Source organism: Trachymyrmex septentrionalis, unplaced genomic scaffold, assembly GCF_001594115.1.
Source record: "Trachymyrmex septentrionalis isolate Tsep2-gDNA-1 unplaced genomic scaffold, Tsep1.0 scaffold7, whole genome shotgun sequence".
Lineage (NCBI taxonomy): Eukaryota > Metazoa > Arthropoda > Insecta > Hymenoptera > Formicidae > Trachymyrmex > Trachymyrmex septentrionalis.
In genome coordinates this window covers 4,739,023-4,755,484 of record NW_017305884.1, presented here as the reverse complement: position 1 = coordinate 4,755,484, position 16,462 = coordinate 4,739,023, and the positions used below count along the sequence as shown (strand labels likewise).

At 35.5% G+C, this 16,462-nt stretch overlaps 1 protein-coding gene across 1 annotated transcript in view; it reads left to right on the top strand.

Moving 5' to 3' along the window:
• The window catches only part of LOC108753574 (autophagy-related protein 16-1), a 424,436-nt gene that overhangs the window by 4,657 nt on the left and 403,317 nt on the right, over positions 1 to 16,462 (top strand). Inside the window, exons 7-8 of the mRNA XM_018495271.1 lie at positions 782 to 887; positions 5,514 to 5,656. Coding sequence (XP_018350773.1) covers positions 782 to 887; positions 5,514 to 5,656 — 249 coding nt within the window. The remainder of the gene's footprint in view (positions 1 to 781; positions 888 to 5,513; positions 5,657 to 16,462) is intronic.

Below are 16,462 nucleotides of genomic sequence, written 5' to 3'. Positions count from 1 at the left end.
AACTGTGGATATAATACAGTGCCAGTTGGCCTTTCCTGAAGCGTTGCTCTTAGTATTCTGGCATATCTCTCTGTGAGAGCGTCGTCTATATATATATATGGTTCTTTATATTTTAAAAAAATATACATATTACGATTTTTACAATTTATTTTTTTCTTTGGATCAAATATTTTGATATACAATGTGCATGCAGAATGGTATACAGAATATGTATACCGAATAATTATTGCTTACTTAAACTATTAAATTTGAAAAATAGAAGAGGCATTAATTGTATAAATTAATGGGGTATATTTTGCAAGCTTTATTATAAGACTGTTTACGCTAACAAGGTTTAAACAAAAAAATTCTGTTATTTTCTTTGTCTGTGTTTGTTTTATTTATAGTATATTATGTCTAAAATGCTTTATAGTAATGTTTAAAGTGTAATTTAAAGAAAATTTATAATAAGTATTGAATTTTATATTTGTAAAATATGTGCTTCCTACTAAAAATTTTTTTTAGCATGTAAGGTAAAGTTTATGGTGTTTGCTATTCTTAATTTAATAATCAGGTATTATCACATTTTAATTATTAATTAATGAAATTGCTTGTGTGTGAATATAAAAACGAGATATTTTTAATAATTACAAGTAATGTATAATTGATATACTGTTAGATTTTTAACTTATCTTGTGATATTGTTATGCGATCAAATCTTTGTTGTAATATTTATGCAATAAATTGAATGCATGGAAGATGTCTAGCAATCTCATATATTAAATGCTTATAAATCTTACAGAGTGCTCATGAAGGGGAAGTATTTGCTGTTAAATGGTCGCCTACTGATAGAATATTGGCTACTGGAGGTACTGACAGGAAGGTGAAGCTTTGGAACATTAATAAAGGTAAATAACAGAATTGATATGATATATTTTTTCAATAATACTATTAAATTTATTTATCTTGTTTTTAAGAAAGTTTGAAATCTAATTAAGATTAAATCGGAAAATTAAGAATTGTTCTATAGAAATTTCCTTTTTTTGTGCTGTCACATGTCGCTCTCCTGTTTCAAAAATAACAACTGAAAAAATCATATTTGTCAAAAAAGGGGAAAATTCTTTCAATCTAACAAAAAATTATTTATTAATATGATATGAAACAATATTGGTAAAAAAAATTCTTAACATGGTCAAACGTCATTTTTGTCATTTTCATTTTACAATCCTTAAAAATTTATCCTTTTTGTGTTGTGATGTTTTTTAAAATTATCCTTTTTTTTTTTTGAGTTGTAACAATTTTTTTGAAATTAAGTTAATTCACCTTTGATGATTGATAAGGTAATCTTTATTTAACTCATGGTAATAACTTGAACATCACTTTTTTTTTATTGCGTCACTTTTAAAGTGAGGGATTGATGTTTATTATATTTAATAATTAAATAAGAAGTGATTTAATACTAAAGTGAAGTGATGAATGATTTATTAATTTAATTTTTTAATATTAAACATTCTAAATTTTAAATGTATATAAAAACATTATTTTATCTATTTTTATGAAATTTTAATAATTAAGCGTGCATGTTTTGAAAATTTTATTTAATTAAATTTTTATCTATTTAATTAAAGAATTTTATAATTTCCTTCAAATGAAGCATCGTTTGCATTCATTTGAGAATTCAACCAATTATGTAATTTTGATCTTAGTATGTTTCGTCTTGGTTGGTCTCTAATTTCCCTGATTTGCATATAAAATTTTAAAGCCTTGTGTCCACGATGCTAAAAATCGTTCTGATATCTCGTAATGTGATTTGTTAATTTCATCTCTGTACGAGATCTCGAATCGATTTCTAGCATCGTGGACACAAGACTTTAGGAAAACTCGTTGAAGGTTGTCGCGAATATTGCTGATCGTCGTGGTGAGAAGAGTGTAAGTCGCAATTTAAGGTGTTAAAATGCGTATGGAGAAAAGATTGCGATTAGTCGGAGCATTCACGCAAGTAAACGACACCCTGAACGTGTAACAATCGCGAGTATCGCGTTTGAGCATTGCGAAGAGTGAGATCCCGCCAAGAGAGAATTTATCTACCACTTGTTTTATTATTCAAATTCTCTCTCTCTCTCTCTCTCTCTCTCGCCCGCGCGCGATGACGCGGTGGCGCGGCGGCATTTAGTAAACATGGCGGGTGCTGTCCTTCGCGCTCGTTTGAACGGTGTCTTCGCGAGACATTTTCCGCAGTTTTCCTTATTCGTTTGCGATTATGAATCTCTGATGCGTCCTCCATATAATCATTAAGAACGGACAATTCTACCGAATTGAATGAATCTTTACGAACAGAAGACGAAAATGTGCGAATTTACGAGAACGCTGCGTACTTGCATCAGGTATAGGCCTTAGGTACATTGTCTCTATAATTTTGTAACTCTTAACAATTCTTAACAGTAACGATATTGTTATATTGTCGTTTCGCTGCTTTTTTTTTACACCATGAGACCTGCGTAACGACAATATAATGATATCGGATGTGTTCACTTTGACGCTCACAACGCTTTAAGCCTCATTTTATTTTTATTATTTATTAAATATTAAGGACAAATGATGCTCACAAGTACTGTAAGCGTTAAAATGAACACAATCGGTATTGTTATAAAATAGGGGCCATAACAGCGCAATTATTTACAAAAATTATTTCGACTAAAAATTAATTAATTTAGTTGTCTTTATTTCTTTAGTTGGTTGTATGTACTTAAGTATGTACTTACCCGAGTGCATCAACGTTACTTTGATCTTAAGCGAAGCTTAAAACTTTCGTCTCTGTCTCTCTTTCGCTTTAAAACGAGACAGAGAGTTTTAAGTCTTGAGAGTTTAAAGTCAAAGAGTAACGTTGGTGCAACCGGGCCTAAGTCAAATATAATATGGAATATTTAAATACATTCATTCTTTATCGAAACAAATCAAGACGTATTAAATTAATTTAGTCAAATGAACCATTTTTTCTTCAGTGTACTTAGAAAAAGAAAGAAAGCGAAAATCAGAAATAGATTTGTTCGTGCCGATTTACTCCAATATGCTTTAACATGTCTTACCATAGCTTCTATTTACTCTAACGAGATGGAGCGTGTTGGAGCATGTTGAGGCATGCTAGAGCATACGACACGAACAAACTTAATGGAATAGAAAAGATGTTTTTTATTTGGTGACATAAGTCGACGCAAGTATTGTTCTATCTTTGTTACTACTAAATACCAAGAAAGATATGTTATATTGTATATAATAATATGTTATATATAATAATGTTTATGTCGATTTATTAAATGGAAAGCATCCAGAAGTGTGTAAAGAGCAAAGAGAGATTCTTAATTTCTAGAGATTTTCATTATTACGATTAGCAAAATAATTTAAATCCATGTCACACTTTATTGAAGATTGAGGATTGCGAATTTAAGATGAAGTCCAGTCTACAATTGTAAGAGTCGTAATCAGACTAGAGATTGAAATTGAACTGAAATTTAACCATTCAAAGCAAAATTCACTAAACTTGAGATTAATTTTCTTTCTTCTGATTGGTTAAATTTCAGTCTCAATTTCAATCCTAATCTAATCATGGCTTAAATGGTTGTAGTTGTAAGAATTGACCAATCACAGTCGATTATCCTCCTTATATTTGACTATAATTGATCAATTCTTACAACCTTAAAATTCAGCTAATCAAACAAAAAAGATGAAAATTAAAATTATCTGACTTGGTAGAATTCTAATCTATAATTCGCAATTCTCAATCGGGGCTTTAAGGGCTGCACACAATGAAAAGAATAGGAAACAAAATAAAGAACTGGGAATTGATTGTGTATCTTGAACGAAGTAAAAATTACAAAACCGAATTTTCTAGAATATTTATAATTTCATTGATCATTACCTATTGAATTTACTTTCGTAATTTTTACTTTATTTAAAATATTTAATCGGATCTCGTTCTCTATTCTCTGTTCTTTATTCCTTTGATTGTGCGGAGCTCCTTAGACTTGCTTTTCAAAGCAAACTCGTTCATCTGCATTATGCAGGTACTCGTCACAGTTTTGTCGTCTATTAACATCCGGTACATGTAATCCATTAAGGTTCCGTTTGAATTAAGGTTTTTGCTTATAAACTTGATCGTAACGACGAAAGTGATTTCCGAAAGACTGATATGTAATTTAATTTCTCATGATCTTTTCTCTGATGGATTTATGTGACATATATGTACGTTTGACATATCCGATGAACAAAGGCACATTACATATTGTTCCTTTACTCTAAAGTGACACAGCTAAAAAAATCTGATTTTTTAGTTATTATGAATAAGTAAATAAATGAAGTAAACACTCTAGCATCAATTAATTTTATAAAAATTGTCAAGATTATCACAATTCGAAAAGAGTTTTTAAAAACCATCATAAAAAAAAAGGATTTTATGGATTGTGAAATATTAAAAATGAGATTTGATTTTAAGAACATTTTAAGAATATATTCTTTCTACAGACATTATTTGATTAGTCTCAATAAATTTTTTATTAAATTAGTTTTTCCCTTTTTCTGAGAAACATAATCTTTGAGTTGTATTTCTTTTGAAGCAAGAGGACGATATTATTTATATTTTTATGCTATTTATTTATTGATCAAAGGTAAAAGACTTTTTTTTGCTCTTCCAACGTTCCGTTTGGAATCTGATTTCCGTCGGCATCTCGCCGCGTCTCCGTTCCACGCGGACGGCCGCGGTATCACTTTTTCTTAAGAAATTCCCCGCGATCCACTTAATGAAGTATATTAACGAATCAACAGGTTACTTTGCGCATCGTTATAGTTCACCTTTGCGACGTATACTAAAAGCTGCCCCGTCGCTTCGAAATCATTTCACCGTATTGTAACGTAGCTGCGATCGTGCATGCTATAATGTTCTCGAATGTAATCCTCTCTCTCCGTCTCCTCTTACAAATTAGATGAAACATTCGTCCTTATTGTACGGGTTATATCCGCTTAGCACGAGGTCTGTTATTCTAGATCTACACGCATTCTCCATTTCTCGGCTTTGTTCTGCGCGCTTCTTCATTGCTCTCCTCTGTTTCTATCTTTACATTTTCTCTCTCTCTCTCTCTCACACACACACACTCTCTCTCTCTCTCCCACACACACACACACTCTCTCTCTCTCTCGCACTCTCTCTCTCTCTCTCTCTCTCTCTCTCTCTCTCTCTCTCTCTCTCTCTCTCTCTCTCTCTCTCTTTCTCTGCCTGCTTTGAGGTGCTTATAACTTGCTCCCTTTGGATTGCAGCGCGGTTTGCTCGCTGCCAATTAAGCCGTCAGGGCATAAATTTAATTAGTCATATTCAGAGACTAACGCGCGGTATAGACCAAGCGAAGAAAGAGAGGCAGGTATAGAATGAAACGGTCGTGCAATACGAACCAAAGTAATTGATGTGGACACGTAAATGCGAAGAATTAAATTCAAACATCGTTATGTAGCAGTACGATGACGTATCCATGAATATTCTGTTGCAGATACATCGGAAAACAAGGGCATCCTCGTTGGCAGTAACGCCGGTGTGATGTCGGTGGACTTCGATTCAACAGGCACTCTTATTCTTGGAGCATCCAACGATTATGCGAGCCGCGTCTGGACCGTCAGTGATCTCCGCCTAAAGGTAAGTTTTTGCATCCATTGTTTTATCTATATGTACTTTTAGTGCACCTCCAAAAACTTATATAGCTAAAGGATATCTAATTTGTAAGACATATCCTTATGATCTATATATGTGTTAGAATGACACATGGTCTTTTTCATGGTTATTTTTGCGTAAATATATAACGTTCGAATAACGTCATGATATAAAGTTACGATATTCAGTTGAACTGTAGGACCTCGTTTTGTCTTGTGTCTCTTCAGTTCTGTTATATAATTGCCGCATACATAAAGGTTTGCGTGATGAACGAAAGAAGGGACAAGTCCAATATTATAAAAATTGATTGCGGACTAACAATGAAATTGACTTCTGCATTTCTATCAGAATATTTGCAGAAAACTTTTAGGTAGAAATTTATAAAAAAATTTTTATAAAACACGAAGGAATTTAAATATATATGAAATAAAATGATCGCATTTGCAATAATTAGCGGATAAAAGAGACGTATTTTTAGTATTTGCTGCATGTGTCAAAGAGTAATAAGTGACATAGCAAACGTTTAAAATCATTTATTAGGAAAAAGAGAATTTTTAAGTATTTTTTTATTTTGTTTATTGTGCAAAATAAATATATCGCTCGTTGCGTTTTTTTTATCTAAGTTAATATCAATAACTGTTTAAAAGGCTTCAAATTTCTGAGTTTCGATTATTACTCAAATGTATTGCTACTGGCTCGTAATTATACCACGGTTCTATGAATACTCATGAAAAGTCGAATGTATTAGCGGCTTCATCCCTCTCACAAAGAGATAGGACGTTCCGCGTCCGATACTCGAACGAAATATCGAAAATTCATCTGACAACGCTGAGTTTGCAAATTTTTTTTTAAATCCGCAGATTACGAATATAGGTAGCGTAGTTCGAAATTACGCGAAAAGTCATAAATAAAATGTCATGAACCACCGCTGACGTGTTCTATTTTTTTCTTTTTTTACAAATATATTTTTTATTTTCAAGTGCTTTTATCAGATTATCGACAAGTTAGATAGAAAATATGATAAATCTAAAAAAGATAATTATATAATTTATATTTATGGAAAATTATATACATTTATAAAATAACAATGTCCACGAAAAGAGCTTTGATTAAAAAAAAAATTTTTTTTTATAAAATAATTTTTCTGTCCTTTAAACTAATCAATTAATAAAAAGAATCCTACTTTTTGGTTAAAGCGAGTTTTAGTGTTAATAATACTAAATGCAAATCTTTGCAAATATATTTCAGTTTTATAAACTGCGTGCCGATACGGCTTGTTGGTCCTGAAGCGCAGTTGCAAACTGAAGCTGAAATTAATATCCCAAAATAGATTGAGTGTCCATTTTAATATTGTAGTGATGGTAGTAAGCATCTTAGGAACTTGTAAATAATTTATTGCGAAAACTTATTTATCTTATTATCTTAGTCAGAATATTTTTTGCAATAAATTATTTACAGACTTTTAAGATGCTTGTTAGCATCACTATTAAAATAAACGATCAATCTAATTTGGAATATTAAGCACTAATTGTAAGATCCGTTTTGATCGAAAATAGGATTATTAATTGATTTATTCTCGCTAGTCTAATTTTGACTTATAATTGTTTCTTCAAATTAATTTCACGGAAAATAATTTTGAAAAATTGAAAACAGCATTGGAACGCCACAGGCATTTTTTTATATTTATTTGCAATAATTTGCTCTTTTAATCAACCGGGTGTTAGACCATAAGCGTACCTATGACTGTACTCAATCAAGCTTTCATACTGTATTGCGCGAAGTATAAAAAGAAGTTACATTAAGATGGAACAAATGGCCTAACAACTGCAGTAATGAGACGCGCTCGTCTCTCGTCTCTCGTGAAAACCTGATTGGCTGTAAGGACGTGTCCCAGGAAGTGCATAAAGGGATGTCTCGCAAAACATGCATTAAATTACAGGTCTGTTCCGTTGGCGAGACAGCTCGTGAATCTACCGGCTGTAGAATATGAAATTTATCGTCACCTTCTTCCCTCGCGATCTATTACCGTGCAGCTCATGTAAATCTGCTACGTTGGCGCGATCGTAAAGCTAATGGCAATGCACAAAAAGTCAGTCAGGACCGAATTGCTTCATGAACTTTACCGCGGATCGTTACTCCTGTTCATGCATAATATCTATGTATATTTTGAAAGGCGATCCGTCTTTTTAACCCCACTATCTAAAGTTTGTTTACTCTTTTACTCTTCTCTCATCGTTGCCACATTGACTTTCTTCAACTATTTTTCCGCAATTCTGCATTTTCTGTTCTGAAACTATATTATTATATATAGAAAATCACCATGCGAGAGACTGGTTGATCATTCCAGTTTAATATTTGTATATTAAATATTAAATTTCATATTTTAGCAATGTTTTCAGTAATAATTGACAATCATTTTGATAATTTTTAGATGATTTCTATGGCATTATACAGACTATTCGAGATAATATTTATTTTTTCACGTCGTGCTTTCACTACGATTCTCATGTTGCGAATCGAATCACGACAGATTAACTAGATTAAAACAATTGATAAGCTCCAGGATTAGACAGATGATCGTACAGATGACGTACATTTATAAATTGATTTTTATTTACTGTTCGCGTTGATCTTTTATCAGTTTCTCTCTGAAAATACGTTACTGAAAATTCATTAATTACTTTACAATCAATAAATCTTTCAAGTATTTACTTTTTAAACCTTCCATTATTTACACCTGCTACAGGACTAAATAGCAGGTATAAATGGTCAGTTTGAAATTTGGATCGCGGAAAACAGCACGTTATATAATAGAAAGACTTTGGTTACAAGACTTTTGGTTGATGCGTGTCGAATGTGGCGGTCAAAGTTTAGCATATGGCAGTAAATGCTTGATCACTTCTAATGTACGGTATTTCCTTTGATCTACGCCCGAGAGCCGGGCTCTCGTATGTAAGAACTTAAGTACATGGTTTGTCGATAGTCGACGGCATACGCGCGCGCGTTCGTGTATGGAGGAGTAATCAGGGATGATCGATCGCGATGAAACTTTGAATCCCACGCCGTACGTATGTCCCGACCTGCGCACCTCGTTACTTTGATAGGATTGTCAGAGTGTCGCACTGATGTAACATGATTAAACGCTGGGAGCAACCGGCGATGATTGTCGGCGAAGTCGACGGGAATCGACGGACGAGAGAGAAGCTTCTGCTTCTCGCAACCAGTTCTCGCAACTCTAGATGAGACTCAACGGTACTTTTGATTTGTGCCGTATATGACCAAATCAGCTGGCTCGGTCTTATCGTGAGCATTTCTCTTGCAAAACGATTCATAGAAGTCATCGACGTCTAATCGATTCGTCACGGTACGTTTCCAGAGACACATATAAGTAACCGATCGTTGAGCGAACGTTAATAATACCGTATGAGAATTTCGATGAGTCTCCCGTCGTTTCCATGCGAGCTACCACGTCGTGGTTTCAAGTATATCCGAGATAAGTTCTCTCCTCGGTGCAATTACACCGTGTACTCACGTTAGATCACGTGACAAGATTCGGCGAAGACGCTTGCTGGTTCGCGAGGAAGCATGGAGCGAGAAGAGAGAGATTGAACGGATAGTCTAACGCTACACCAGCCACACAATTCCATTACATCCCCGATGCGTCGTTTCCCCAACGTCGTTGTACAAGTTGCCGCTCGCGCGCAAGCGTTCGGCCTCGCAGTAATCGCCGTTTACAGCGTTGCGGTTTATCGGAGGAATACAATGTGTAATATATTCGCGCGCGAGCGCATACGTGAACCGGCGTGATCGCTCGCGTATCGTCGGGTGTGTTAGACGGGTGATTATTCGACGCGTCGTTCGAGAAATCGTAGCTGCGCCGTCTCGCGCGCGAGCCGTTCGTTGTTCCATCCAATCGACCGGATCCTTCGCTCACGCGTTTCCCCCCTGTCGTTCTTGCTCGCTTTTTCGCGCACCATTCGTGAAACAAGCCCTCGCCGGTAGTCTACTGAACGGCGGCAGTTTCATTCCGAAGATTGGTGGCCAATGGCGCGTAAACTCACGCGGGAAACAACACGCGGTCTCTGAGGGATTCGAGCTGTAACCAGTCTGTAGGTTATTCAGGCTGAGAGGTGCGAGAGCCGACCATCTGATGTTTATTCTCAAGTGCTCTGTTTCGAGAGCACGTAATAACATCTGTCGATCTTAACGAAATGCGCTTTTTCCTGCGAGTCCCTGCCGTTGCGGTATCCGCGACTCGTGTCTGCCGATCGTTCAATATATCTTTTTATGGATCTATTAATCCTGCGTTTTACGCGACATCAAACTTGCAGAAGATTGTTATAATATTATGAATATAAATTCTGTCTCGATAGAATGTAAATTTTTTTATTTATAATATTCATTATGTATTATATTTATCTTTTTTTGAAATTTTCACACACATTTTGAATAAAATATAATCTAGTTTATTTCCCTTCTGAGACAGCAAATTGTCAGCATATATTATAAGAGTGCAATGTGCTAAATCGTTTTGGCATAGATAATTTAATATTTATTTCAAAAATATCAAAGAAAGAAACATTTTTTACACTCGAAGCCGTATAGTAGACTTTCTGAGATATGCAAAAATTAACTTTTTTTTTTTTGGTTTCAAAAAGTACACTATACGTCTTCGAGACAAAATTAACATTTTATTTTTAACAGTGTAAGAATTTTATAGCAACGTGTTTATACTGCCCGCGTTATTAATTGGCATTCCGATCAGACTGTAATTTCTTCAGAGTTGCCACACAAAACAGTCCGCTAATATTATAATAAATACTACTGGTACCTATTTTATACTAATGGAAAGGGTTGTCGTTTATTTCACAAGAATTCCAGTAAGCGTCGATGTATCTTATTAACAAAAGAACTAACATTTTTACTATGTAACTTTTTTTAGTTGACACATATTATTATTAGCTATATACAACATTATCTACGTTTAATGTTATCCATAAGAACCGATATATGTATATTGTTCCTATGTAGATTATTATTATGTAAAGACCCTTGTACCGCAGTGTAACGATTAAGTTCGTAATCTATTTACGTGGTTTAAGTAAAGTGGTGAAAATTTCGAGCCTTATAATCCCAGGGCGGTAAGAGGTATTAATACCAGATTATCATCGACCATGAAAAATGCATTACCTCATCGAGGAAAACTCGAGACTTTTGCCAGAGAGGCGCGACAGAATGGCTGTTCAAGATTCTTTTCTCCGATTTTATCTTTCTTTTCATCGTTCTTTCTCAGGAGACGATACACTTTCCTCTATACTTTCTAAATTTTATACTTCTCGCCATTGTTTGTCGCCCCGCCAGCAAGGAAACGACGCGTTAAACGAATATCGATGATGTCGGTGAGTACCTGGCCAAGGTGATAGTAGACTCAATTTCGTGGCGGTGCGGTGGGGTTTCCTTGTGTGCCGCCATTTCTATTGATTCGCCGTCGGTGTCTGCCGGCGGTGTCTGCCGCGGCGGTTTCCTGGTTGTCTGACATTGGTGAACCGTCATACTTCCTCCAATGCGGCTCCAATCTTCTCGTAAAGAGAGACGTAATCGCTCGTATTTTCCGTCTTCCGCGGCGTCTTCGTGCTCCTCATTACACGGTACCCGTCTTGTCTTAATCTTGACTAATGAGTAACAAGCGACGCTGACGACCGAGTCCGATGCTCCGTAAATCGAATAACCAAGAGAGAGAAAAGGGGAGACACTTTAATTGCTGTACTTAGTTAATTCGATCGAGTCTTCCTTTCCGGAAGTTATAGCATCCTTCGTGGACGACATTGAGATCCTTTCAGACTTGATGATGTTCTATTTAATCATTTATAATGTCAGAGGGATAACTTTAATTGTTCACTTGAACAATATTGAATTGTTTTTTAAATACTCTCAATATCATAATTTTGCTTTAATGCGTCGATAATTTAATGTTATGATCTGAAAACATACAAGTCATTAATTTTTTTCACGTTCTTTAATAACTGCAATTTAATTTGACATACTCAGTAATAAAATAAATACATAACATAATTTTGGAATGCACAACGTGGTTTTTCGGTTCGTAAATATTTCGCAAGGGAATTAATTAATGGGGAATAATTATTATTTCTTATAAATATTCCTCGTGATCTCTCGACAAGATTACATTATATATATCATAGTAACTAATTATTTCATTATTATGATGTGAATATCATCTCTTAGAGCATCTCGTAGAGCACCAGTTTCCTCTTTCATCGTTACCCTTGTTCTCGACGTAGTTATGTGCTCATCTCGCTTTAATCTCAGAGTCACGATTGTGCCTTCATTATCTAATCTGCTTACGGTTGAGTTTCAATTACGTGCGTCGGGATTCCACTGTTTATGAAACGCAGATGGTAGGTTTTGAGCGGCATTTATGGCGGGAATAATACGCGATAAGCTTCATGAAAATTTATTCCCATATGGTTAAGGGACACGATGCGCCGAGGATTTATCAATTTCAAAGGGCAACGTCGCTCACGAGACGTCGGGACGGGCTGCTTAATTGCGGACTTCTTGACGTCCGATCAAACGAGAAAGAAGAGGAATATCTCTTGGCGCTCTCATGACGACTCTAATAATCAGGCTGTACGGCCAGGTCTGAAACGTTAATTCAGAAAACGCCGAGGCGCTTTCAGGCGTCGTCCAATAGGGTAATTTCAGGGTAACACAGTGGGCAGCAAGCACTCCACGCTGGTAGCCCTCTCCGTTCAAAGGCATTACTTTCATGCCGACCCCCCTAGTAATTACCCTGCGAAATTACCGCATTTACATCCCTAATAGGAATAGGTGGATACAGATAGGAATGTCGGGTATGCCGCAGGAATATCGTATAAGAGGGGGGGGGGGGAAAGCACTGGAATTAACCTGAACACGCCGCCGCGCGCTGTCCTTGCACAAGGGCGATACGGTACGGAACATCTCGTGCGCTTCTTCTTTTCCGCTATACTCCCTTTTTCTCGCCGTGCTCGCTCGCAGCCAGGATGGAGAGAAGCGGCGGCTGGCTATCAATTTTATCGAATTAAGACCGGATCGAGCGTAACGTCTATTAGATCGTACCGTGCGCAGCATCCGCACGGCGAGAAAGTAGCCTTCGCCTTCGTTTCTCATTCGCGCTCCGTGCCAGTTGTTATTCGAACACGCATTGAGAAGCGAGGTTTATTTTCCTGATATTATTTTCGCGTTTAGTAAACATCTCAGGAATGATATACCGAGTCTATAACATATATTTTTCTTTTGTTATAAAACAGGATTCTTGAATAGCGTGCAAATTAAAGTGAATGTTTTTTTTACAATTTACAAACAACACGATTCTCTGTAATCGTACATATACGTGGGATTTCACTCCATGAAATATTTTCCATTAGTTTAATTAATTACATACAAAGTAATATAAAGTTAAATTATTTAATATTTATATGCTCGCTGTATTCTCCGGCTTGTATGCAAAATAGTTTAGAGCATAAAGACAGAACATATTTATATGGAGGACAGATTGCACCCACGTTAATTTGCGCTAGACAGGAAAGACAGTAATTATTTGTTCTTGCAAAGTTTGATTAGCTCGACAATGTTAGCTTGGTACAAGTGATATATCGGCGCACACGATGTTGGGAAATTGCTTACCGTCGACATTTCCTGAGAGTGCTTGATCGGTTGACTCTCCCTGTCCCATTAGAGGGCGTGTAAACCACCTTACCGTATATTATATCACGCACACATACTCATATCTTATACACGTCTCGTGTCATGAATGATAAAGGAAGAAAAGCATTCGCTCACTTACTTCGTATATCACAATATTTTCCAATATTCACTATAAAATAAAGAACGCCGATTTGGCCATAATATAATGCTTTATATCGCTCCTTTACTTCAAAAATGACATAATTTAAAAAGTGTGATTTTTCAAAAATTATTATCATGAATTAGTTGGGTGAACATTACCCTATCTGTTATTAAAAGTAAACTAACTTTATCAAAAATTGTTACAACTTAAAAAGAACTAAAAAAGGTTTAAAAAAATTGTGAAAATCACTACAACAAAGAGTGATTCTTTTTAAGGATTGTGAAACGAAAATGATGAAAATGGCATTTGATCATGTTAACCTTTAGCCGGAAAGGCTTTACAGGAAAATCTATAGTCATAGATATAGAATCACTATAGTGTCATATTTTGAGGCAAAAAATGCAATAAAATAATGAATTATAACAAATCTTGCTCAGCAAAAGCTATAAGATTTAAAAAATAGACTCTTACTCTCTATAAGTTAAGAATATATTCTTTTGCCGATATTATATTTGATTAATTAATGGTTTTCTGTCAATTACAAAATAAGTTTTCCTATTTTCTGGGAAACTTGATTTTTTGAGTTATTTCACTTTTGAAGTAAGGGAATGGCACCTGTCGAGGGAGAGAGAGAGAGAAAGAGAGAGAGAGAAAGAGAGAGAGAGAGAGAGAGAGAGAGAGAGAGAGAGAGAGAGAGAGAGAGAGAGAGAGAGAGAGATAACACGAGTTATTACAGATGTCACGGATTTTCTCATAATTGCATGTTGCTTGATAAATTTGAATTTACTTTATCTGGGTAAAAGTTTGATTAACTTAACTTACTATATAATTAACGATTAAATTAAAGTTCTGTATATATTATATTAAAATTAAATTCTATAAAATAATTCATTACGAAGATTTTATTGCTCTACTCTTAGCTGCAAAGCTTAATTTATTTAAAGAAAGAGGAAGGAACTATTTATTCACAATCATTTGTATCAGTATTTGAATAGGATATAAAATTCAAACAAATATATAAATATGATTTTTTTGAAAACTTAGTTTGATGGATTTATTTCTATATTGGATACGTATTGACTTCATCATAATCGCGAACCGAATTACATTCAAATTTGCGTCCAAAAATGTTGCAACTTCCATGCTATTCGCTCGCGTAAACGTTTTGGCGACGATCCAGACCACTGCTAACGAAATCGGTACGCTTATCCCGAACAATGTACGTGCCATGGCGTACAACCTGTAGATATTTGGCGAACCAGTTGCGATGTCAGGAACGCATGCCGAGAATCAGGCTCAAGTACGCTGGAACGAGTGGCATTTTTAAAAATCCTGAAAGCGAGAATTTGTCGTTGCGACGTCCGGCGTTTTAAGTGTACTTTTTCACTGACAGACGCAGATACAGGCATACACATAGATGCACAACAAACACACGCGCACACACACACACACACACACACACACACACACACACGCACACGCGCGCGCGCGCGCGCGAAATATGTACGTATTTCTTATGGTATAAAGGGACCAAGACCTGCAAGCGCATTTTATGTCTCGCATTTTTCTTGCACTTCTTCATACTGCTACTTCTCTGTTCTTCATGCGGAAACTCTTGATTCTGAAAGTGCAAAGAGCCATGCCATTGGATTGATGCTAATTAGTATTTACGGTTTCAGTTTTCCAAAGTACATCCGTATCTTTCTTTTATCGCGTTAAAGTGAATCTTAACGTATTATATAATATGGACAACTGCGAGCTGAAATGCGTCAAGTACACTTCGACGATGTGTGCGCTTCCGGATAATGCGTATTTGTAGCGTCAGACGAAAATGCACTAGCATGCATGTTATTGGTGTGATGTATTCGCGGATACTGTCGTTGTCGGGGACCACGTGTTCGTATAGAATACGCTGTGTATGTGTCTTCCGTGTTCTGTATCGATCAGGTGCTAATTAGAAATTAATGCCCGCACTAGACTTGAATAGCTTTGATGGTGAAATGTAGCTGATCGCAATTCGCTGCCCATGATTGTCGGTTGCGCGGTTTACGATCAAACGCGAAACTCTAATTACATTCTCACGTGACATAATTATGTGAATGTGGTTAACAATATTGAATATGTGCTTTCTTTATTAGTAAAATTTTCCTTTTTGATATTAGAACTGTATTTTAATACTTGCATTTTATTTTCGAAGACAAACATGAAGAACTAATATTTACTTTATGATTAGTATGTCTTATAATATACAAATGCACATTGTTGATTAATTTAGGTAATGCAATCATATTCGTAGGATTTATTATAATTGATGCCTTTGTATTTTCAAGAATATTATTGCAATAATCGAGATAATCTCGAGAACAATCTCTTGAACATCTATCTTTGAAGTTCTTTCTGCTAGTCATTTAATTCTGCCAATTTTTGTTCGATCAAGTAACGAAAGAAAAAGAATAGAAGGGAGTTGATTCTTTAGACACGCTCCAATTACGATGTCTAAAGATTCTGAAGAGATTATAGATATAACACAATTACTACCTCTAATCTAAATTGGATTTAGTTTAATTCAAGATTCCATTCTCCAGAGAGCTTTACCCATCCGCGTGCTCTGACCACGTAAATGCACCGTTCGCTGCAGGTTAAAACGCGTCGCGAACCTTATACGTAGCTTCTCGTTGCAGATAAAAGCGAAAGGGTGAAATCGGCTGGAAAGCACATGCTTTTACACTTTTGACTTTAGCCAGCGTACCGTGCTCTCATGTAGCATTGTGCATACTACAACACACTGTTCTCCGATCTCATGTCTGATATTATACATCCGCTATGAGACGTTCAATGCTATACAATGTGCTCTCTTAAAAACCACTGGATATAGAAGAACTTAAAAACTCTTTGACACTTCTGGCTTTGAAATACATACATACACACATATATACAAT